This window comes from Betta splendens, chromosome 7 (genome assembly GCF_900634795.4).
Source record: "Betta splendens chromosome 7, fBetSpl5.4, whole genome shotgun sequence".
Taxonomy (NCBI): Eukaryota; Metazoa; Chordata; class Actinopteri; order Anabantiformes; family Osphronemidae; genus Betta; species Betta splendens.
In genome coordinates this window covers 11558242-11583593 of record NC_040887.2, presented here as the reverse complement: position 1 = coordinate 11583593, position 25352 = coordinate 11558242, and the positions used below count along the sequence as shown (strand labels likewise).

At 43.2% G+C, this 25352-nt stretch overlaps 2 protein-coding genes across 18 annotated transcripts; both read right to left on the bottom strand.

Moving 5' to 3' along the window:
• Positions 1-215: 215 nt before the first annotated feature.
• Positions 216-16790, bottom strand: ralgapb (Ral GTPase activating protein non-catalytic subunit beta). Of its 17 annotated transcripts, none has more exons than XM_055510049.1 (33): positions 16634-16790; positions 15488-15708; positions 14142-14344; positions 13768-13934; positions 13476-13662; positions 13238-13372; positions 12691-12869; positions 12107-12175; positions 11567-11718; positions 11196-11457; positions 10569-10604; positions 9517-9718; positions 9162-9329; positions 8877-8991; positions 8643-8790; positions 8478-8542; positions 8239-8383; positions 7274-7404; positions 6605-6787; positions 6344-6492; positions 6031-6218; positions 5778-5881; positions 5471-5626; positions 5269-5334; positions 4687-4896; positions 4408-4566; positions 4107-4275; positions 3847-3969; positions 3583-3719; positions 3378-3486; positions 3128-3206; positions 2405-2553; positions 216-2233 (listed from the first exon to the last, which is right to left on the bottom strand). In XM_055510049.1, exons 2-33 carry the CDS (start codon positions 15662-15664, stop codon positions 2040-2042), a joined length of 4716 nt encoding a protein of 1571 aa, XP_055366024.1. In that variant the 5' UTR covers positions 15665-15708; positions 16634-16790; the 3' UTR covers positions 216-2039. The 17 variants fall into 17 exon arrangements, with proteins under 17 accessions (XP_055366024.1, XP_055366026.1, XP_055366027.1 ...); XM_055510051.1 differs by having other exon boundaries at positions 5471-5623; XM_055510052.1 differs by having other exon boundaries at positions 7274-7395.
• Positions 16791-17917: 1127 nt separating this feature from the next.
• Positions 17918-23809, bottom strand: vwa1 (von Willebrand factor A domain containing 1). The gene is made up of 6 exons (XM_029157157.3): positions 23405-23809; positions 20653-21210; positions 19792-20133; positions 19375-19650; positions 18843-19112; positions 17918-18694 (listed from the first exon to the last, which is right to left on the bottom strand). The coding sequence occupies exons 1-6, from the start codon at positions 23487-23489 to the stop codon at positions 18666-18668; spliced, it is 1560 nt and encodes a 519-aa protein (XP_029012990.1). The 5' UTR covers positions 23490-23809; the 3' UTR covers positions 17918-18665.
• Positions 23810-25352: the final 1543 nt, after the last annotated feature.

Below are 25352 nucleotides of genomic sequence, written 5' to 3'. Positions count from 1 at the left end.
GTCTACTTTCATTTCATGATATACAGTCATAATAATAATAACTGAAGCGTCTGCATTTAAGACAACTTGTACTATGACTAACCAACCGAATCCCTGACACCTAAACGTGAAGCCTACATAAAGAAAAGGTCTATTGATTAATTAAAAAGTACAGGTGGAATTTCATTTTATTCCCCATAAAAATCCCATGAACAAAAAGTCAGATGTTAGGAAAGTTAAAATGTCAATAATAGTTTTAATTGATGCATGTTACATTCAACACCCACTGTGATCCTCCCACACATAACTGCATACACACAACTTCTCTCGCCAAACCTGGCGAATACAACAGACGATTTGTAAATGCCTTACACTGTCACATATTTACATATTATCCTCCACTTCTGTACATAGTAAATCCTTAAATATGATCAAACATCAGAGGAGTAACATAGAATACAATGTATGACTGATTGTATGTAGTTTCTTTGAAGCGTATTGAATGTATTTTTTCCTTCCAAAAAGGCATGTGCATAAAGCACTGTCATAAAAAGTGAGTGACGGTAGGTTAAAAACTTGACGCCGCTTCTTCATTCATTTTTCACAAGATAAAACTTTTCCTTCAGCAGGGTTTTCTTTCAAAATGCACAAAAGTACAAAAGACCGGAAGGGAACCAAGGGGAATAGAAAAGAAACATAAAATGTGCTCAGTGCATTAAGACTTTCCAATATACCAAAGAAACTCGAGGTGTTTGCCCTGCTCCATCTCTGTGATAAATAAATTCACATTGTTACAGGCAGACAGTGAAAGGGCTTGAATAAAAACCAAAGTACAGTGAGTAAACAAACGTGAAACAAATCGTGAAGTGTTAAAAAAAAAACGTGATTAAAACATCTGTGAAGGCAAAACTGCATATATCCATTATCCAAACTGGGCATTACAGACAAGTTAAATTTTCTTGCATGAGTTTTAAAGAAAAATAGAAACAGCTTTGCTCAGCCAAAATCCAAGACAGCTACGTTGAATATTTTGGCCTTCGAATCCATCCCCAGTAACAAGGTTCTGTTTGGTATTGGCAGACATTTCACACATAAAACATCTTTGTTGTTTCATGTTAGCCCTGTAATTTGCACACCACAGAAGCTCAGTAACCTCTCTCAGTATCAGTTAAATGTTATTCATTTGGGTTACGATAACTGTGTTACCATGAGATTTGTATTTATTTAAAGTGACACGAGTCCTCCTGAAACACCAGGTAGAGCATTTCTAGGGATCATTATGATGCGTTGTAGTGTTAATAAATCCCCTGGCTGAACATTTGGCCACATGTGTACACACACAAACACACACGGTGCAGTGGGAGGGGTGTCAGATTGGCACAAACACAGCGCAGGTGTCAAACATGACGTACAGTAATGCAACATAGGAGTCCTGCAAACCACCTGGAAGCAGCTCAGTCAACTGCTGCAATGGCCCAATGTGTTTGCACTAGGAAGACATTAGCAGGTGTCTAGGAGTAGCTGGCAAGAGAATGAGAGTCGTATATCTTACCATGATCATGTCAATCATCTTTGTGTACTAAACGTTTCATGATGCCTGTATGTTTGTGTCCTTGGCGTGAATCCCACCAGAAATCTGCCCAAAACAAAAACAGACCTACAAACAAATGTACTTGTGTCACAGAGTTTAAAGAACAAACTTTTTACAAGTTCAGGAAGGCCAACAGTGTAACTATTGTATTGCAGTTCAAGACAAGCAGAATCCCTTTTGCCACAAAGCGTGAACCTAAATGAGCAGAAACTTTAGTCTTTCAAATCTTCAATGAGTGGCTGCGACTTAAAAGTGTAACGTTTTCACCTTGGCATGGTTTTTGACGCTTTGCTCTCAGAGTCAAAGGCAGACAGTGTTGATATATGTGTTCATATAAATAACAAAATAGTACAGTATAAATATAAAGATTCTGTGTGTGTGTAATGTAATGGTGCATGAATGTGGGCTAAGAGTGTGTGTTGTTGTGTACGCTTGTGAGCCAGTGTTAGGACCGGACAGGACGGGGCCGTTAGAGATGAGGCCTTCCCTCTCCCACCTCGTGGAAGAGCGAGGTGTAGAACTCGGGCTCCAGCTGCTTGTTGCGATAACGCTGGACAATCTCAGTTATTTTCTGCTTCCGTCTCACATGAGGCGGGTTGTACAAGTCACTTTCCAGACGCTTCCGCCGGCACACGTTGATGACCGTCTGACGCACAAGAAAACCTGAGGAGGGAGTAAAAACAAAACAAGCTCATCATGTGACTGGACGGGTAACAACAGATCCGACTAACCGCCATGAAGATTATTGTGACCACATGCGGCATTAGTTAGACTGGCTGATCGTTTTCTGACAAATGTAGCAGAAGTGCGGACACGCTTGGTCAGAGCCATTACCTAGAGCTCTGCGGCTGACCACCATGCCGTCCACCAGGGGATTCACCATGCCAAATTTGCCCACAGCTCCATGCAGCCGGATCCTGAAGAGTCCCGTTTTCAGAGGGTGGATGAAGATCAGAGGAACGTCCTTCTCAAGTAAACCCGACCTGCAAACCATGGAACAAGAGGAGAAAAGTATTGCATATGACTGATCGCTGAATGAATGTCATCGTGGTAAAGAGCTTTTGTACCACCAACAGTTTAAGGCTGGAAATGTTACCATTACAATATAAAGCAAACCAGGACAGGCGGCTGCACATCACTGAACGAACAGTAATAGAACCCCAAAAATAGCTCAGCAGGCACTGTTGCCTAATGTAAAATTAAATAAGACACATTTCATTGACATTAACATCCATCTTGATCAGAGAGCAGTCAGGTAGCAGACATGTTTTACAAGAACTTTATTAAAATCTGTGTGAGGCTTCAAGGCCACCGCCTGGAGTGTTTAGAAGCAGGGCACACCCCTCACTGTCGTCACAGCTCTATCGGTTCCTTTTCTTTGCCTAATTTTGCAAACACTGCATGTTGCACTTCCAGTTTTTTCAGCTTTTCATGCTGTTTAGCAAAAGTTTTATTCATTTTTGCAGCTGACTAAAGCCAATTCCAGACCCTTATGAGAATAAAACAAAGACACAGCTAACAGAGTGTTGAGAGTTTTAGACTGAAACATCTGAATACCTGCAGGAAGTGCTGTTGCTCATGCTAGCTTCTAGGCCCGTGCTGGTTTCCGCCAAGAGATCAGACAATGGGAAGTTCTCTAAACACAACATTGATGTTAAGGAATTTATTAGTGACATACTTAAAAGCCACGTCAAAAACTGAGGAGACTGAAAATATGTATAGTGAAATATATAGAGTGTAATAATTTCATAATTATTTATCATAATAATTTCGCCATGCAGCAGTCAGGATAACAGTAAGTACCTACCGATATCATCAAAGCGCTCCACCCAGACCACAAACACCTTCGTCTCCGGACCCAGTGGTGGGAAAGACTTTCCAGATGACGATCTCTTTGTCTTCACCAAAGGACTTAACTAAAAGGTGAAGCACAATACGCAGCGAGTTTGTTACAGTTTGTTACAAGCCGCACTCTCAACATGCGCATCAGAAGCATGTGGTCTAAGGTTTACCTTTTTAGCAGACTCCAGGGATTCAGAATGGTTGGGGAACAGCTCCAGTGTGAGATTAGGTTGTTTCAGTAAAGTAGGCATGAGGTCTGAGTTGGTGTCCGCCTCCACTGTGGAGTCACTGTGCACCGATGACTCCTCTGGAAAAAACAACAACTTTAAGTTAGGGAGTTAAAAAAATATATAATTTCCTTTGGATTTATTTCATATTTAGTTTAACTGGTGCACTGTACATATCAGTTCATTCTGAGAAAAGTGAATACTGACCTGAATTTTCAGTTAGAGAAGGAACAACAAAGGCAATCTCTGTCAGAGCGTCAGCATAATATAAAACTTGCTTCTCCCCATTAAACACCGAGCCTCCTGTGTCCTCAGGAGTATTTGCTTCCTCTATAAAAGGAACATTAACATCACATTAATTAACCACAAATAACAAACCTGCAGATTCAAAACAACTGTCATTCAATCAGAGTACCGTAATTCATACTTTCTTTAGACCTAATGCAAAAGTTAGCTTAATAGCTAACCTGTTTGTTGTATATCATTGCTTTCAGAGCAGGAGTTAAGGGACCAGCTGGTATCTAGGTGCCCTGTCCATCCTGGGTGGCGTCCCACATCCACAGGCCAGCCCAAGGACAGCAAGAATTCCAGAAAGTGGGGCTGGACGCTGGATGATGACTCCACATTCCTCAAGATCTGATCAAAAAAGAATGAAATATGAAGTATTTTAAGAAAAAAAAAATTTACATACATATTGTGAAATTACAAATCAAGTAAAAGTGTAACTTTCAACATCTTGCTGCAAACAATCATTCTGATATGTCTCACCTCGGCACTGCTTTTCTGTCCAGCTCTAACATAGAAAATGAAGACAGTGTCAAATGGTCGGCAGGGAAGCAGGTCCAGGTAGCTGACGTCATCGAAAAATCCAGGCAAGGATGATTCTAGGCCAATCAGATGAGGAGGTAGACGACTGTTGCTGGGCTCCTATATATAACAAACTAGTTATAAAGATTTTCTAAACTACTCATGTTAAGAAGAACTGTTTCTTTTTACAAAATGTTCACAAAGTCAGTCCAAGAGATCATGAAACAAATTATGTACAACCTTGAGCGCTTCCAGAGAGAGAAAGCCAAACTGCGAGAGGAAGAGGCGTGCCGTCTGGAACTCCTGCGAGGGCGGCGGGGGTTTGCAGTCGATCTGTGGGTCAGGGAAACACTTGGACTTCCAGATGTCTTCACTGTGCCGCTCCAAAGCACCCTCGTAGTCGATCTGTTTGGTCATCAGAGCGCGGAGCTTGTCGTGCTGAACCTCTAGCTGAAAACACAGATGCACAAGATGCTTTAAAAGACAATTTCTCAACACACATTAAGGCCACCCGACTGCATGAGTTCCACATTACACCACAAAGGAAATCCCACAGTCCAAACACAGAGGAGCCACCTCCCAAGTTTGAAAAGTTTCACTATTGTGCATTTGTCTTTCAACTTACCAGTATCCAGTAGAATCTTTGTGAAACCTTTTTACTATTTTCTTTGTAGTTGAGAATTAAAAATCTTCAAATTATTGTAAAGGTATTGCACTGAACTGAGAATCTGCCCAACAATCACTATATATTTGACACCAAACCAAATAGGACCCATTTCCCCAATTACACACAAGTGAAATTTTATCTCTGCAATAACTCACGTGTGGGAAATTACTCAGCAGTGTATTTGTAGCTCTGGAATCATCCTGCCAGCCCATACAATTCACCTGAGTTTACATAACAAGTATTGTGATTATCGCTTCATTCCATGGCCAACCAACAATCTTGGTTTAGTTTATTCCCATATTAGAATAAATTAGTTATAGTTATTAAATGCCAGGGTTTAACAGGAAGTTATCTCACCTCTTTACTGACGATGTCATCCAAGTCTGGAATACTGACATCAGCTTTAACAAGAGGAATCTTATCCACCTCTTCAGGAAAGGGTCTCTGCTTGACATTGTACTTGATCCCTACATCATTATTTGGCGTTGGACGGCCCTCAGGAACAAACACCTGCTGTGGGAAGAGAGAAAAAGGCAGAAACATGGTTGTGTTAGTTGTCAGTAAAAGAGATATAAAGATTTACAAATCCACAACAGCCAACAGAAATATTTGTTTTTCAGCATTGCTGCCTATTATGATGCAAAAATCTACAGTGTGATCTCACCCTCTGATTGGCCCGAGCTCCTCTGGGTTGGTGGAAGAGCTGCATGGTCCAGGCATGTCTGCCAGCTGTGCCTCGAATCAAAACCGTGACTGATGGACTAGGGTCTGTCATAAGTGAGAACAAAGATGGTCACAATTATGAAATTAGTACAACTGATCAGATTTTTATTTGTACATTAAAGTAATTGCTAATTGCAGCTTGACATCACAACAAATACGAGTGCATACAAGATTATTGTGGATAAACTACTGACTCTGCTCGTTGCCGAGAGGTTGTTCCAGCATGGCGAGGATGACAGAGTTGTCCAGGACAAAATAACGGAAGTTGCTGCCTCCTGTGGCACTAAGTCTGGCGTAGCGAATCAGGGTGTCTTCATTCAGCAGGCTGCAGGTGGAGGCCGGCCCGCTGGGAGAAGGGAAGGCCCCCAACACCTGCATGATACTGGGAAACAATCGAAAGATCAATGAATAAAGTGGGGAAGTCTAGTGAAGAAGCATAAAAAGGTATTTTAGCAGTAAGGTTTCGCCAAAAGCCTCATGTTTTTCACAGTGAGTCTAATATCTCACCACGACAAAGTCGCCTCAGCAGCATCCTTCACCCTCATTGATGCAGGGTTGTGCTCCTTCTCCCCTTTATGTCGGACCTCTTGTTCCTGCCGGGACTTGCTGCCAGAGATACCCAGCTCTACGATTTCCAAAACCTCTACCAAACAATCCTGAAGTGAAAAATTAAAAAAAGATTCTCTCAAAACAAAATATTAAGTTGCTATGCTATGACACTAAAAATGACTAAATGACATAACATTGAAGAAACATTGGAAAATCCACCTTTTCATCCAACATGTCTGGGTGCTCCGTGAGCCACACACATAGGAACTGGAAAGCTGCTACAATCATGGAGTGGAGGTCTCGCGACTGAAGAGGGGCTGGACGGCTACACTGGTACACAATGTACCCACATATGGAGCTGACAGCACGTTTGCGATCAGCAGAGTCTACTCCCACTTTTACCTGGTTTTACATGAGCAAAACAGAAGACACAGAAATTGTAATTGCACATCAAGCATATTATTTTACTTTTTTACTTCAGCCTGGAGCAGGAGGGTGGGGCTCTCTGCAATTGCTTTTTGATGAATTCTAGAAATCTGTGAGAAAACCAGTTTACCAACCAACCTTATATTAAAAAACTAAAAAAAATCATTTAAAAACATTTATCATTTCATAGCAGTAAGCACATTTTTGTAGTTTGTTGTGTAACAGACATATGTGATTATCTGTCCTGAGGTTTTAGGGTTACTGTAGGTATTACAGGCTTTTATAGAATGTCTGTAACCTCTTATAATTGCAGTGTTGCTCTCTGCCTTTACAGAAGCTTCCCTCATTAGTTTTTATTGTACTTTGCTGACACATTGAGAGGAACTCCACTGTACTGAAGTTCTGTAATTCAGAAGTTGATACAAACACCCCGTACACATTATTTGACTTTAAAGGAGTTACCTTAGCAAGCCCGGCCAGCAGCTCCAGGGCGGCCAGTGAGATGCTCATGTCCTGCCTCCACTGGGAGTTGAGCCTCTGAGTAACCAGGTGGATGCTGCGCACCAACAGGCCCGCCGCTGTATCTGGAAGAGCTAGATCATATAACACCCCAAAATACCAAACACCGCAAAGAACAGAGCAAAGCAGGCTTTAGGCAACACGCTTCAGTACACACATTACAAGAGAATTCAAAACTCAGCAAAGCACACACTGTTTGAGGGCTGAGGATGTCACCATTATTGTTTTTATAATCATCCAGAATTTAAAAGCAAGTAAATGATTCCTGTTTATGAAAATGACTTAATATCAAATTAACAGGCCTCTGGTTTGATAACCTCTTGAGCATATTGCCCTAAAGTATCAAGTTCAGCTGCCTTTCCTGTCTGGTACTTAGTCACACAACACTATGTAACAGAGTATTGTCCTATCCAAAAGAACTATGCAGGACCCCTCTTACTATTTCCTGCATTACAGAGTTTTCTATAAGCAGCACATTTCTCAGATAAGATACAGAAGATAAGAACCCTTGTCAAAATCCAATGAGAACTGTTTTTACTTTAAATATAAGGTTAAGCTTATTCCTTTACGACATTTATTGAGCATCACTCAGCCCTCCTGAGAGAAGGGAAATACTTGGTTAGACAACATTGTTGCGATCAATTAATTAGAGAAAAGCTCTGCCAGCAACCCTGGCACTGCACTCACACCTCAACGCCACACAGTTAGCAACACATCACAGCAACAGAAGTCTGTATCACGTACAAAGACATTTTACCCAACGCTTCTTAACTCTGTATATCACTTTAACCATGTTAGCTATAATAAAAACATGCGATTTGAATAAGTTACATGTTTTATACTGGTTAGTGATTAGCAGTTGGTGAGGAAACAATGACAAACAAATATTAGGCTTTTTCTTTTCTTACCATAGTCCCGAAGTAGGGCCTGGGCTGGACGCTCTGAGTCTGGACTGGTGGCCTCGGCGCTGCCTCCACTGGTGAAACTAATTCCGCTGTTTGTACGGCTGTGACTCTGACTCTTCACAGTCATGTGGCTCCCATCTATACTCCCCTACCACCACAAAAACACAGCAAACCTGACCACCTGCAAAGCAGCATGTCCATTGTTCATCATAAACCAATAAAAGAAGTCATGAAAGCCTTACTGTTTCAGTCTGTGCACCTATGGACTCCAAAAGCGCTGAGTCTTGAACAATATTTAGCATTGCACCTGAGAGGAAGGAGATGATTAACAATAAAATAGTATTAACACATTAACAGTGATAATGTAATACATAGAGGCAGAATAAATGAATGAAGTAAGCAGGTACCAAGGATGAGCTGTGTGTTGATAGGATCGGTCTCAGTCTGCAGTGCCCCTATGAGGACGTTGACAAGACGTAGCCTCAAGGACAGGAAAGACACGGGCTGATCGTGAGGCCATCCATCCTCCTCATTGAACTTTCCCTCCAACAGAACCTGAAACACATAACACAGGCTTCAAGGGGCTGCACGCACAAAGTCAAAAGCAAAGAGCTAAAATGGCCGATGAAGTAGACTTTTACCTCTGACTTGATATTGCCAAAGTGATGTGGCAGCGGCAACATAGCAAGCAGGATGTTGATGGAGGCTCTCCTCAAGTCGGTTGGATTTACATAGATTTTGAATTTAGAAAGCTCTCTGAAGGAGTAAAACAAATATCAGCAAAAAGCCTGACATATAGTAAAACATTATGCTAAAAAGTCTTTATGTTCCATACACAGACCAGAACAATGTTATCCAGTAATCAGAAAATATATATTTCATTATATTTATTTGTGTGATGCATGTTTTTTTTTTATTAGTCTAACCTGTCTGGTACAATAGTCTCCAAAGCAGCTATGAAGTAGGGCACCACCACATTGATGCCCTTAAGGTCAGTACAGAAGAGAGAGGAAGAGTTAAGAATGATAGAAGCCAGAACCGGTCTACAGATGAAGTCAGAGATCTGCAGACCCTGAATGAGAACCATGTAGAACCTGTAAAACAAAAAGGAGCTGTAATAATGTTTGTACTTAAAGTAATGTACTTTACTAAACTCATATTAAATATTTACTCATTTTAAAATATTTAATATTTCCTTTACAAAACACCAAAGTCCACAGGCTCATCGTTGACTAATGTTAATTTAGTTAAGAATTTGAGATTATAAACAAAAGAAATTACCTTGAAAGGTAAACAGGCAGAATTTCTTCACCGGTTTTCTTGCTACAAAAAATGCGACACAGAGTCCCGCAGGCCTCAGCCCGTCCTGCCTCATAGCTCTCTGGGAACTCATTGGCATCGAACATGGGGTTAGACACCATGGAGTCAGTGGACATTTGGGAACCCTTTCTTCTCAACTCCAGACCTACTTGTGTAGCTATTGCTGTAGAGAATGGGAAGAAAGAGAAAATGAAAGAACCCTGAATTGTAAAGTGATTTACTCAAATTCATGCATGTCTGATAAACAGGCAACTATAATTGACGTTAGGTAGATGTTTACACTAAATGCACAACACAAAAAAAGTACATTTCAATAATTAGAAAAACAAAAGCGCCACCAAGCAGAAATTTAATCGCTATCACAACAGAGTAGAACAAAGGCTTCAATTACTGAAAACTCACACTCACGTCATTTAAAAGCATTCAATAAAGGGGCTCTGACACAAAGATTTTGCATTAGAAGTTACCCCTATCACTAGTACAATGCATGGCTAACTGTAGCGTGCTGTTCATTCAACGTCAGTCATTCTCTGCTACAAGACCTCAAAGCAAAATCCCTGTGTCAGCTCCCTTGCTGCAATTATATGACTGTCACTCAAGGTACAGAACATTCACTTCATGCATTGAGGCACCAAATCAATAAAACCAAAACCAAAGTCAACAATACAAAAGGAAATTACAAGGAACAAAACGCAAATGCTGAACATAAGGGGGTTCTGGAACAAAATAAGGATTAGTGAGACCCAAACGAAACAACATGATTGCTTAAAACGGGGTGGCGTCACAAACTGGCAACGTTATGATTCAGACAAGTGGTCAGTTGGTGAAAACCATTCCATCACCTCTGGAGAAACGCTGAGAGAACGCCGGTGAACTTGTATATATGACAAGGAGTGGGAACGGAAAACGATGACAATAATGACGATGATCATGAAAGAACTCAATTAAAAAGCAGGAAGATTTGTCAAGATACGCAAATCAAGTGAGGAAAGAAAGCTGCCGTTCCTACTTACAAGATTTATAAGAAAGGAGAATTTGGATAAAAGAGGCTGCAAGATAACAGAAATAGTGGAGAGACACAAAATCAAAGCAGATCCAATATTTTGGGATCAATTCATATCAGGCATGAATTGTTTTTGTTCTCCTCAATACATGACTTTTGACCAAATACAAGTCTAACATTAATCAGACATGGCAGACACGTGCAGGACAGTACACCAAAAGAGAAATATAGATGGAGAGCCAATGATATGTCAATGTACTTTCGAACACTAGGTGCTGTAAATGTATATGCTGTCATTGCCTCCTCTACCAATTAAATGAGGTCCAAAACATATGTTTTACAGTCTATATCCAAGTTGAGCCATGTTTAAAGAGTTGGTAGATGTAAATGAATTAGAACCAGATGGAAATCTCATACCAGGCCACTTCTAACCAAGCCCTCGACACTCAGAAAAGGACAAAGAGGTTTCAGAGAAAATGGTGAAAAAAGGAAAGGATATCCTGACGACACACAATAAAATATAACACGGACAGCAAAACCACAGATAATCCACAGAAACTGATACTAACAAACAGCAACGTAACACCCACCTGCCCATGCATTTACGGGAAAGAGATTAGCCATGGTCACTCCTTACCGGTCATGCTAGGGTCTCTACTGAGGCCGCTGTGGAGCTTACAGTGGACAAGTGCCGCGTCAAAAAGCCACTGGCCGAAGAGGTTGAGGATGCTGTTGACCTTGGGCCGTGTCGGCGCCGGAAGCGGTCGAGACTCCCAGGTGCTCTGGTTGGGGCTGGACAACAGTGTCGGGGAGGACGAAGTTTGCTGCTGCTGCTGTTGCTGCTGCTGCTGCTGCTGCTGTTGCTGTTGCTGGGATGCTTTGGTAGGTTGACCGCTGCCCTGCATGGTGGGGAAAGACAGATGAGACAGTTGAGCCTATTCTGTGTGTAAAATAACCTCAGATACATTGACAGGCCTCACTGCAGTTAACTGTAAGATTTGGACTTACGGTTGAACTCTTGCTTGTAGTTTTGGTGACCACTGTATGCCGTTGCTTGCGGCTGTGAGGGGGCGTAGTGTTGGCAATGCAGGGGGGTGGAGACATGCTCATTCTATTAACAGGGGTGGGCGGAGCACTGTCAGCCCTGGGACGTGAAATACCTGATGACAAGAAAGGGAGATGAGCTTGAAACCTTACTTCTCCAAGAGCTTGTTTTGGATGAGTTTAATTATTCTGTCTGATTTTTAATGTTATGAGAGAGAGAAGAAAGTGAAGCTGATTATAGATAATATTCATTTGTTGACGTGCAAGACAATGGTTAGACAAAAATCATGATAAATGATCTCTTTTCATTTTGATTGTCGTTTTAATGACCACAGAAGACCCACTGTTGATGACCTAGTAGTTTAGTTTAAATACACGAGAGCTGGGAGATATCACTTTGACATAGCAAGACTAATTCGAGTTATTAATACTATCACCACAAAAAATAGACCACTCCATGATATTCCCATGTCATTTATATTGTGTATTAGCTGATGTCTGTACCATGAGAGAGCAGCACTGGGCAAAAAGTGAACACCCTCTCCCGTACGTTTCTCTTTTCAACAGAGACACCTACAGCGTAAAGAGAAAAATACACACTGACATGTTTCTATTCACACATTCAAACCGATATTACTGACTAATATACTGTATGTCACCTGATTTTATAATAAATGTGAGGTCTTGTTTTAAATCTTTCATATGCATTAAACATTTCCATTTGTATTTCTGTTTCCTTTGCTCCCGGATTCATTTCAGTCACACAACCTGAGATGCATCACAACCAACACTTCAAACTGAGTGAATTACATTTAATGGATGCCAGACGTGTACTGTATGGTATGGCCTCAGTAAAAGCATACTGATGTGATGGGATACCTTAAAACACGTTTATTTAAACACTCAATTTGACACATTGGCGACATGAAACAACGATAACAAACACACTTGACTTGAATTCAAAACCACATTAACTTTAAAACTGTGTTAGACACAATGTGCATTGCAGAACAGTTACCAGTAAAAACTGAGTGGGAATCTCCACCAAGTCCGTCTCCCCCAGAAGTCCCAAGTCAATATCCTCTTACCTAAGAAAGCATCCACAAGGCAGCTGATGCCCCTCATGGCCCTGAAGAAGATCTGGGGCAGCTGTTTCAAACATGGATGCAGCACCACTTCATGAGGGATACCGCTGGAGTTGAGAAACTGTTCCTGAAACTTTGGAGTGGTGCTCACTATCGCAGGGTTGCTAAGGTCCACTGGGTTGCTGGAAAGAAACAGAACCCAGACACACAGATGATGCAAACAGCTTACAAGCATAAACAAGAATATCCGATTATGCCTCGACTTGGGAAAAAAAGAAAGTCATCCCTTACAGTGGATATCATTAGCACATAGTCTGATTGAATGTTCCCAACGAGAGACTGACAAAATAACTTACTATTTACTCTAACAAGAGGGGGGAGAGGAAGGTTGTAGGAAAACCATAAAAGATATTGAGTCAGGAAACGGTTTAACCAGAGAACGTACATCTCGATATAAAAGAGTTACTTTAGTTTCATCCTGTGCTACACAGGATGGAACTAAAGTAAATACAAAAAAAATAATAAATCAATGTGTGAAGAAAATATGCACCTGAGCATATGGAGGAAGCGGTACCATGTCTGTGCCACACAGTCATTGTCCATCTCTAAAGGAATCAGGTTGGCATCCTCATCAGGAACTTTAAAAGGTGGGAAGGAGGGTCCATGGGTAAAACGCAAAAGTCTGCTTTGGAGAAAATGAACAGGGAGGTGCAGAGTGTGACTCTCGGGGGTTGGTTACAAACTGAGACTCTGGAAATAAATTAAAATTTAGCTAATGCCTTTTTAACCTGGAGGTAAGGGCACAGGCCACTCTGCTCCACTGCTCTACAACAGGAGGGTGGTGTCTCCAGTTGGCCAGCATCTCCCTTGCCGTCTTCCAGTATGGTGGTGTGGGAAAGCAACGAGCACATGCCAGCAGCCACACTTCAAACAGCACTGCCATCAATTTCTCCGCCAGTTTCTCCGCTACACCAACTGGAAATTGGGAGGAAAAGATACAGTAAGCAATAAATGTTGCCGTTGGTTAAACAAATACATTAAGGGGGGGTTCAGGATATAGGATTACAGGACGGGGCCTACCTCCAACTGTGGGCGGGGCAAGCAAAGTGTCGTTGATGCGAAGCAGGAAGAGCAGCAGCACCTCCCAGGTTTCCCTCACCATGGAGACAGATTCTCTTGCCAGTTTCTGGACTGCAGTCAGAACCTGCTGGCACAGCCTGATGTGGTTGAGACTGTGCTGCTCAGGTCTAGAGGGAGATGGAGTTTAAAATCAGGGGACGGGGAAACGATTGAGACAAAATAGCGGAATATATATCTCTGTGTAAAACAATGTATGACATTGTGAACGAATAAAGAAACAAGAAGCTATTACAACTAACATTAATCGCTAGATATATATGAAAATCATAGACGCATGTACCAGAAACAGACAATTACTAGAACTTCAACCCTACCTTGGTACAAATACATTGTAGAGATGTTTCAGAATGGTCTGCACATACATATTGGGCTCCTTGACCACAGGCTGAGGCATTGAGTCCCTGGGTGAAACCAAGGCCATCATCCAGTCTGTGTATACATCTACACAAAGCTTGACAGTGTCCCCCTCAAGAGGGAGGGTGAGGCCATAACACAGCACCTCCATGGTCCACTTTACCTAGAATCAATCACTCATTAATTTATGTTAAATAAATTATTACATTTTTTTAATTAATAATATTTTCCCCAAAATACACACAATAAATAATGGTGGCTGTCAAATTAATTTCTAATTTCACACATAGTCTGCAGTACTTGCATTGCCAATGTGTTACATTATATTAAACCACACTACATTCAAAAAGCAACTGATTAACAAAAAACATTTAATCATATTACAGACAAGAAGAGCAATGCCCTAAAGCCGGCTAACCCAGAACCCCTGCATAACCAGCCTCCCTGTCTTGTGTGGAGTTTTCCTGCTTTATGCATTATTCAAAAAGACAGGTGAAGCAGTGAGCATCAGTCCTGGCAGAAAGGTTTATGTAAGCTTTACTTTAGTGACCAAGCATTAAGCAAAGTTCAAAGCAAAAGCAGCACTTGAACTACATTGTTATTAACCCCAAGAAAGCCCAAATGCATGTGCTAATATCAGTCATTTACTATATATTTCAATGGATGTTTGCATAATGCACTCTTCTTTAAAATAAAGATACACTGCCATGTCAGGTCTAGGTCTATAGATATTACAAACTGCATCTGTATCACTCCATTAGTAGGTGCTAGAGTTGCTACATCAGTATAAAACCTATATATAATCTGCTGAGTACAAAATAACTGCTCTAATCTAATACAATCACATCTATTATTCACTGCAACTATACCATAAAAATATTCATATTACATCTTATATCTGGTAAAATCAGTGTCAATCAGGAACATGCCTACTATTATGGTTACACTGAAACATAGTGACGATAGCAAAGGCTAACTACAGAAAGGACCTTTAATGAATCCTGCTTTACAGGCATAATCATTAAACCTAATAAATCACAGATCTATGAGTATATGAGCACTATAACAACTTGGGTTTTTTGTGCTATAAGCATACCAAACACTTCAACATTAAAGACTGTGGCACACTCAGCACACCTAGTAACCTAGTACTGTGAAACTGCCACCAAGCAGTGTGGTTTATATTAAACTTGTCCTGGAAATGGGTGTTGCTACAAAACAGACTGTCATGAATCAATGAGGCGAATCCACCTTAAGTAACCTTAGGATTATGTGTGCCTATTGCTGCGTGACACTGTGTTCTTACCTCTTTGTCTGTCTTAAGAATGTTCTCTGTGGCAACAGGGCTTACAGCTGTGCCCAGAGGCTTGACAACAGCATTGGCCACCTCTGTGCCTACGCTGGAGGGATAGGAGTGCAGAACACTGACATGGCCCTGGTCACTCTGCACCACCAACTGCAGCGAGCGCCACTCGGAGTACATGGTGCTGACGTCTACTGCTCTCTACTCACACCTCCTGCCTCCACCTGCATACACACAGATCCAGGAGTCAACTGAAATTAGCTTATAGGAAATGGGAAAAATAAGACTAATGCTAATACATTGCATTAACCATGGTCATTATCTAGTACCAAAGGAGGAGTATACTATACTGTGAGAGAAAGTGTTCAAAATTGTATCAATCTAATAGAAATGGCTACAGCACAAATTTTCTTTTTGATTGTCGAAGTGCATCAATCACTACTTTCCAGTTTATGTAGCTAGACTGAGTGATTATCTCACCTAACGTTAGTTCAGTTGTTGAGCTACTTGTAGGACCGACAGCAACGCGAAAAAAAGAGCGTTACAGAGACTGGGAACTCGTGTTATCCACAGCAGGACAGTAAACAGGAACCATTCAAGTCCAGATTTCATGTTAGCTTAGTTAGCCTGCTTCTCTCCACTCTGACAAACCTGAAAGCATCACGGGTCGCAATACAGTATAAGGCACATGTTAAATGTTAGCCTATTCGTGCACTATACGCTTTAAACGGAGTCAAGGAATGAAGTACACCACCCATTTCCTAAAGCTCGAGCCAAGCACAGCTATCACAACCAGGAAACGGCTCGCTAAACGACTAGCCTGCTAACGTTAGCTAGCACTGACACCAAAACATCCTCCTCTCCTTGCTAATGACATTTGCTAACATTGGCTTATAGTTGGCTTCTACGTTATAATGAATACTGCCTAGAGACCAAGCAGTCGTTCAAAAAGTCACAGCTTATGCATTAGCCTATCGGTTCTCTTGAACTACGTTGTAGTTGATCCGATGCTAGCTTGGCTAATGTTGCTGCACCAGCCCATTCGTTGACATTCGCTAAGGTGGCTGTCATTTGTGCTAGAAACCTAGTTAACTTTGCAAAGACGCTAACGTTTGCTCTCTAGAGGAGAGACCGGGATTTTGTATTTACCTGGACCCAATGGAATTGTTGTCATAACAGAGCTCTGAAACTCGGAGGCTGCGCTTTCTATGTGTCCTGCATTAGATCATAACAGCCTCCATCTTCGCAATGTCAGACTTGGGTAGAGCAGCTCGATGGGCCAACGGGAAGCGCAGACTACGGATTAGCGCCCCCTACTGTTACCAACAGAACTGCTGCTGCCTTCAGGTGCCCCTGGTAAACTCGTAATCAGACAAGTTGTATTTTTCTTGTTTTACAATGCTTTGGAAGTGTTAATTGTTATAACTAAAACACATTAACAAAACAGAACCATAAACCGTGTAAAAGTGTAACTGACTTTGTTAGGTACTGCTAATATATTTTATTTTTTTATTATATGTATATACTTGTGGTATACTTGTGGCGTGATATTTATATATATGACGAGGATTAAATAATATTTAAAATATATTCTTCACATCATTAAACCAGTCTTTGTCAAAGACTGAAATTATCTTCTGCAGCCAATAGTGAAGATGCTTTCTTCAACCTGTAGGGGGAGCTCCTGGTGCGTTCTCCATCACGTCACTCATTGAACTATTAGACAGTCAGATTCATACGGTGCAAATCATATTCTTTTCAGTGTCAAGATTTAAAAAGTACAACATGTCTGCATTAAGCATGGCCATCATTTCACTCATACCACACTGGGAGTGTATGGTTATTATGCTCTTGCTGTTAATGTACTAATAGGTGGAGTGTATAATACATAAATAAATGATGCAGTTATAGGTTTTCTGGCGCTATAAATGTCCACTTAAAAGATAAGAAAGGAAGTGACTAATAAAGCATATATTTCATGTACAGGCTGTAATATACAAAATACTAAATACTACAGACAAAAGCTGCACAAAAGCTACTCTGACTGGAGATGCACATTATAATTGGTAAAACATGAACTGGTGTACAAAAATATTTGGAAGATAGGAGGAAAATTAAGCAATAAAAAACTGGTCCCCCACATTAGTTTGTTTCCATTGGCTCACTATAAAATCTAAAAAAAATGCATATAACCATTAAGTTCCAGTGTTATGTCTTAACGTTCACATGCCATTATTACATGTCTTTACATTTTTTTTATCTTCTTACAGTTGTGCTCCTCCCTCTCTTCTCACTTCTCTCTGTAGCTTTGTACAAATGTCAGCAGTGTTGGAGCTCCCTTTACCCTCTTCCTCTCCACAGTACATTACTGCTTTGCTGTTGTAGCTTTCAAGTTACGAAGCCCTAATGTTTCTTTAATAAATATACAATTAGTATAAACAAAAAAAAAGAACTTTATTGCAATCTCATGTTAAATTTCAATAATGGTCAACAAATGTAAAACAATTAGTTTCCTTTGGGAAGATAACAGTCAAACAGTGTATAGCCACTAAAACCTCTATATATCTTTACAGTAGAGCGCAACAAAGATTGGTTAAAAATATGTAACAGCCTTAAAATGTAAACAACATGTATGTAAATACTGTGCTTGATTAAGTCGTATTAATAAATATGAATAACTATTCATCATTTCTTTCTGACTATCCTGTTGTTAGAGGCTGCATATGAATGTCATCATAAGTATGAATTGTAAATGTAACTCAGATGTTCTCTATACTGCATGAAGCCTACATATGGTGCAAAGCCTTTCTCTAAGACAAGCCACATGAGATCCAACATTCCCTGCATGCCACACTCTGTAGGTCCAAAACAATGGCTTTCACATGCATTTTTAAATGGAGCGGTACACATGGATTACAGGTGTAAACAAAATGGCACAACAGAAAGAGGAGAGCGAACGGCCTGCTGTGTTTCAGGCCGGAGCAGTCGACGAGCAGTGTCCCACATCAGTCTTAAGTGTCTGTGGTCTGAGCACACAGTGAGCCAACTCGCATACAGTAACTCTCCTGGACGACGTCCACGGAAGGGAGAGGCACGGAAAAGAATTAGGGATGAAAGTCAGATTCTCCCCGTGGCCGTGGTCCCTCCATGTTTGGTAAGGTGCACTCGCAGACCAGCGCTGCTACGACTGGTAGCCGTACGCGAGGGCCTCTAAAAGTCAGCAGGGGAAACAGACATGAGATTCCTCACATTATGGTATTTCACATCTGACTGATCTAAATATCAGATTCAAATTCAAACGTCCCTTAAATGAACTACCCATGATGCCTGGAGCGATAATACACCTGCCACCGCTCACCTGAATGAAACTGCGCCGTGCAACACAGCCCCTCCCCCCTCGCCGTCCGGTAAATGGGTGACACGCACACTCTGGCTAACGGGGGGAGGCGCGTGAGGCGTGTTGACAGGGAGTCAGGCGGCATGTAGAGGGAGGAGCGCCGGCCGGGGCTCTGCTGTCCCTCCCAGGTGAGCCAGTAGCCCTTCAACCCGGCCGCGCTGCCTCTCCAGTCCACCTGCACAGAGTCGCTGCCCGTGGTGGTGAGCTGGAGGTCGGCCAAGGCTGGAGTGACTGGGAAAGAAACCACAGTGTGTATGAAGTGGAAAAAAGTTATTTAAAGGAAAGAGTGTACTGTAAATGAAGGTAGATAATGATTTCATATAACTCCAATGGCAAAAAGTCTATTACAGACTTTCCTTGGAGGAGTAAAACATTAAAGGACTTACTAGTAATTATCTGAAATTTAAGAGGCTAAGCTGCATGATTAGGATTAACTTGCAGACAACGGATCCTTGTTTGCCTGGTTTGACTGCATTTTCTCCCCTCCTCTCACCTTCCTGCGTGCACACTTTGACGGACATGGCCCGGTCCCTGCCAGAGGCGTAGCGGGCGGTGACTGTCACCAGGTAGGTGGTGTCCGGCTGGAGGTCTCTGAGGAGAGTGGAGTTGTGCGTCCCGCTCACAGTAACGGTATGGAGCGCGCCCCTGGGCAAAGCAGAGTACTCGATGTAGTAGCCGGCCACGGCCTCTGGCTGAACTGGGCCCCAGCTCACCCGGACGCTGGTTTGCCCCGATTCAGAGACTGTTACCACAGCCGGGCTCAGCACCTCTGTTGCATGTGGGAAAAAGCATAAAGATAAAATGCAGTGACTGCAATATATTAGGACATATAAAGGAAGTAGAATCAAATGTTTGAAGATTTGCGCGTGGTTCTGAGTAATGGCGTAGCATAGATGGAGCTCAGTCCAACCTGGTTTAGTGGTGAAGGTGACATCGAGTGTGTTGAAGGCGACCTCGTTGGACTGTGGGATCAGCTCAGCTCTGTAGGTGGTGTCAGGCTTCAGGTGCGTCAGCCTGGCACTGCTGGAGTGGGACGGCTGGGTGACCCTCTGGTAATCGCCCCCGCTGGTGCTGGGACTGGTCCCCGATCCGCCTCCTCCTCCGCCGCCGGCGCCACCGCCGCCTCCCGTTGGAACCGGACGGAAGCGGACCTCGTAGTGGCCGCTCAGGCCGGACAGGACGGGTCGCCACTGGAGCGTGGCCGAGGTGGTGGACACGTCCCGCACGTGGATCCGCTCGGCCCGGATGATCTCTGTCAGGAAAGACATAGTTACTGAGTGAGGGAACAGAGAGAAGGGAAGGGGGAGGAGAAGAATGTCTGCTTTAGGTGCAGACAGACACCGGCGTTGATCTCCAGACTAGAGTTTCGAAGCCGACTCCAAACCTTTACAATAAGACATTGTCATTAATTATTTCATTGCTGGAGTGTCCCCTGTCACTGTGTCGTTACCTAACCTAGAGAGAGAAATAGATGACCTCTCCCATCTATTTATACACTGACAATATATATATATACACGCGTATCATGTCTGGGAATAGTGCTGTAAGATGCAGCGAGGGAAGTTGAATCACTAATCCATTAATAGACCGGCCTATCTCATTACAGCGGGTCTTACTCACACGCAGACGCTCTCACTGTCTGAAGGAGAAGCACACAGACATGTTATCGTCTGGGCTGAGTGAAGGTTTACTGTCCCCGTCTGGCTACTTTATTACAGCATGCGAATATGAACTGGCAATTTCCCGTTTCACTCCTAAAGTGCGTGCTCACCGATGATGGCGTCCCGCAGGTCGTCGGTGATGATGTACATGTCATCGATGTCCACAAAGTGCAGGTGGGTCTCCACAGGTGGGCTCACCACCTGCCTCAGCACCTGGTAGTTGCCGTGGCCCGTGGAGACCACCAGCACTGCTACGCCGTCCGCCCGCAGCTCCGCCATGGGTCCGACCACGTCCCCGGGCTTCACCCCGTCCGTCAGCCACACCAGCACCCTCGGGAGCCCGGCCCGGGCCCCGTGCTCCGCCCCGGGCTTCAGCACCCACTCCTTCGCTATCCTCAGCGCCTCCACGGTGTTGGTGTCGCCCCGGAGCGGCGCGACGTTCCTCAGAGCCCTCTGGAGCCCACTCTGGGCGCCGTGGGCGTCGAAGCCGAACTCGAGGCGCGGCCGGGTGCCCACCTGCAGGAGCCCCACCCTCACCTGGTCCTCCCCCAGGGAGAAAGGGAGAAGGAGCTCGGACAGGAAGGTGAGCATGCGCGAGTACTCGTAGGACGACACGCTCCCAGAGGAGTCCAGCAGGAAGAGGACGTCGCCCTCGCAGCAGTTTAGCGCTGGGGAAAGAAAACGCAGGCCGAGGCGTCAAAACGAGCCGTGACAGCATTTTAATGCGAGGACTTTCATTCCTTTGTACTCCTACAGCTTTTTCCACTTGTCTCATGCTTCACACACACACACGCGCGCACACACACACACACACACACGCGCGCGCATGCACGAGTACAAACACATACTTGAAGACGCCCTCCCTTTCTCCAAATAGCTTCTTGGAAACAAACGCAGTCTCGCAAGGTTTCTTTTATAGAGGATACTGTCAAAGCTAAAGCAGAAGATGTTATTACAGTCAAGATAAGATCAAATCCAAACAAACCGAGGAAATGCAAACCGATGCCAGTATTGTAGCGTCAAAAGTGGTGCTTTCCCCCGATTTAGTGTTTCAAAGAAAAGTCAATCTGAGTAAATAGCCAGGGTGAAGGAGGGAAAACAGTAGCTGCCGGGTGATTGTGGTGGAGGCAGAGACAGCGAAGGAGGAAAATAAAAGGCGTTAAAAGGAAGAGTGTGACATTGGTGTGTGTGTGTGTGGTGGGGGGGGGGGGGGTTCTGGCAGGTTCCGAGTGAGAGACGAAGAGGAATGTTGGACGGTCGAACACAGCAGAGAGGAGCGGAGGCCGAGAGCTGCTGCGGATCCTCAGACTGCGCAGCCGCTCCTAATGAAAGACGCCCGGTGGGGCTCGAGAGACACCAGAGCGCTGTCCCAGACGTCACCTCCACAATCATAACCCTACGTTGCGAGCGCTGTGCAGACGCCGCGCCACCGCTGCAGCCCCGATGCCCCCTTCCCTCCTTCCCTTTCGCCGTGAGGCGTCGATGGCGCTCGGAGGTGCTGAAAGCTGAGAACGCAGCCGAGCGCCTGCGTGCGTGTGCGCTGCCGTTCTCTCCGTCCGCCCAGAGAATTCCTTACGCTCTCTCTGGGCTTGGACTTCGGACCGCTCCATAGGCTTTGTGTGTACAGTACGTGTATGTCTTTATCTATAAGCCCTGTGTTGACATCTGCAGATAGCTGCTTCACCCTGTATCTAAAGGGAAGAGGTATATCAAAGCAGCTTGCTGTTATCTTATGTTGATTTGAGTGATGAGATACTGGAAAAATAAATATCCCAAAAAATATCTAGTATATACGGAAAAAGTTAACCTGGCACCGCAGGCATGTATTCTGTCAATGTGTGATTGTACAGTAGTGACTTGTGTGGTCTTTTTCTGGGGATGCGGGAAGAAGACCTTTATTTAGCAAGGACCGCAGTAATAACATGCAGCCAATTACCATATGCTCAGTCTCATCGGGTCTCTATTAATGGGAGTATCAAGGTGACAGCCTCTCACTCATGACTATGTTAAAAGAGCCGTAAAGATCTGTTCCCACTCACAGACTCGCTGGTGTCACCAGCACCAAGTTTAGCCCCTCAGACCCTCCGTGATCCTGAGCTTTAGCAACAAGACGTCTGTTTAGTCACTGATAAAAACTGACCTGCAGTCACTGATCTGGGCTGATTGTAATTGGAGTCAGACACTTTCTAAACTCAGGGGTGGTCCTCGCTGTTAATCAGCCTCTAAAATTAGGTTTATTTCATTTGCACATGACTGTCATTGTAAATGTGGCGAACTGGATGTGATCAGTAGAAGAAAGTTGTTTTATTGTCTAATGATAATTTAAAGGAAAGTCTTTCGAGCAGATCCTGGCCCTTATTAGTCACTGATGTTCAGACAAGGGATTTCATCAGCTGGCAATAAAGTGGAATCTCGCCTCCTTTTTTTCTGGTCTTATGGATCCTTCTACTAGAAGCCTATGAATAGTCTCTACATTCACCAGCATTTTGGCCCCAGGCTGTGGGTTTTCATCAAGTGACAACTCAGTACCTGTCAGACCATCTCACCGAGAACACTGGTGTAATATCACCAACCACAGACAAAACTGCATCTCATAGTTTTTACCACAAAAACCTTCAAATTCACTTTAGAGTCGCTGCGTGTAGGAAAACTGTGTAATGACCGTTGTTTGTGTAATTCTTCTATGTGTAGATCACCATTATAGGATATTAAACGTATTCTACTTACTGTATTTGCAACATTTAAACATTGTGATTAATTCAATTAATAAATGTAATAATTATGATGAATACGTGTTATAATTAGTATAGTAGTAGTATAATGTGTACTGTGAAATAACTTGGTCATTTTGAAAGTTACTACCTTCTTCGTGCGCCGGTTTCTGCGTCGTCGTTTGCCCCAGGAACAAACACAGCAGCATCCAAGTCAACAACACGTGTCCATCCATCACAATGTTTACAGATTAGTTCCGCAGAAGCAAATTAAAAGGTAATTCTCATTCCGCACAGGTTCCTGAGTCAACCATAAATCCACCTCAGCCCGGTGAGCCACAGTCCGGACTCTTATTTATAAAGACGTCCCATCCAGCTCAGCTTTCTGTTCTTCTGGACTTCGTCCTTCTTTGATTATGATCAGTCAGTGCGAGGAAAAACTGGACGCGTTAGGAGTTAACCTTAAACCAGAACTTTAGTCCATGTGCGTAAAGTCCGTCGTCTCCACTTCAGCGCGAACGCGCTCTACTCAGGTTCAGGGCTCTAGTGTTAAGTCGCAAGAAGTGTAGGCGTATCCGGTGCACCTTTCAAAATAAAACTGATTTCGTTGGACAGTTGGCCCCACAACCTACTGTATAGTGTAGCATGCTGGTTATCACACAGTTTGAAGACAGGCTGGTGAACTAATAATAGAGAAAAAGACACATTCAGAAGCACGGAACAACAAACTCGCGAGCCATTACAAGTCACCAATATGTCTGAATAAAATGATGCTACTATTTTGAAAGTCGTTCTGCGCTTGCTCCCATCCTTTATGCGTCTTACTGACCTACGTGCCTCCCTCCTTTCTTCTTGTTTTCGTTTCCACAGTAACTCTGAATAGTAAAGCACATCCGCATCAACACTTTAGCAATGATATAATTTCAGTTGATACGTTGCTGCTTCTTGTGATGGTTGAGTTAATGAATTCCATCGTTTCCTGTCAAAATAGTTCAAAAACATTGAATTAGTCACCAAACGGTAAAAAAAAAAAAGTACAATATTTCTTGAACATTTGTTGTGGTAAAACCAGGAATTTCAGTCGTCAAACAGATTAAGGAAGCTTTGGTTTACCAGAGGGCCCACAGATACTTAGAGCCTCTCAACCACTGGGAGTGTAGCCTTGAAATTACACAGTATGCGAATGGAAAAAGATCAGCGCCTTTACATGTAAACTATTCTCAGCTGTCAACCACACAGCCTTTGAAAATAAGGCAAGAAAGAACGGGGCTGCACAGAAACTACAGACTTTCACACAGACAGAAAGGACAATCTGATCCAGCACGGAGATGTGTGTGTGTGTGTGTGTGTGTGTGTGTGTGTGTGTGTGTGTGTGTGTGTGTGTGTGTGTGTGTGTGTGTGTGTGTGTGTGTGTGTGTGTGTGTGTGTGTGAAACAAAGAAGAACAAAGGGGGTAGGAGGAAATAAATGGATGGGAGAGGATGTAGGAATTCAAGTGGGACCAAACAAAGGTCAGGGTTTCTTTGTGACACATTATGTCCAAATGTTTCTATTGTTTCTACTGAGACACTGACAGTAAACACGCCCTTCCCGATACACACCTAGTAACTAAACACGACTACCACACCAATATAGCTCAGGCTTTGAGTTGTCTGAAAAGCCTAACTCCCCTCTGCATCATCCATTTACCAAGTGGTGCTACTGCACAGACGTGCAACGTTAATTTCTCTGTGGTTTTTGTGTACCTCCCCTTCAGAGCTAAACAAGTTCTCACATGCACACGTGCTCATGGTCAATGGCACAGTGGTGTTTAGATGAAAGTACTGATGTAAGTGAAGGTTTGTTTCCCTCTCTTTTTACAGTCAGTGGAATGAAATGAGTTCCATGCTCCCACCTCACGCCCTGACACCGCTGTGTGTGTGTGTGTGTGTGTGTGTGTGTGCGTACGTGCGTGTGTGTGTGCGTACGTGCGTGTGTGTGTGTGTGTGTGCGTACGTGCGTGTGTGTGTGCGTACGTGCGTGTGTGTGTGTGTGTGCGTGCACTCCCACATACATGTCGGCCTGTAACTCCTCATGTCAAGCGTTGCATGAATCCTGCTA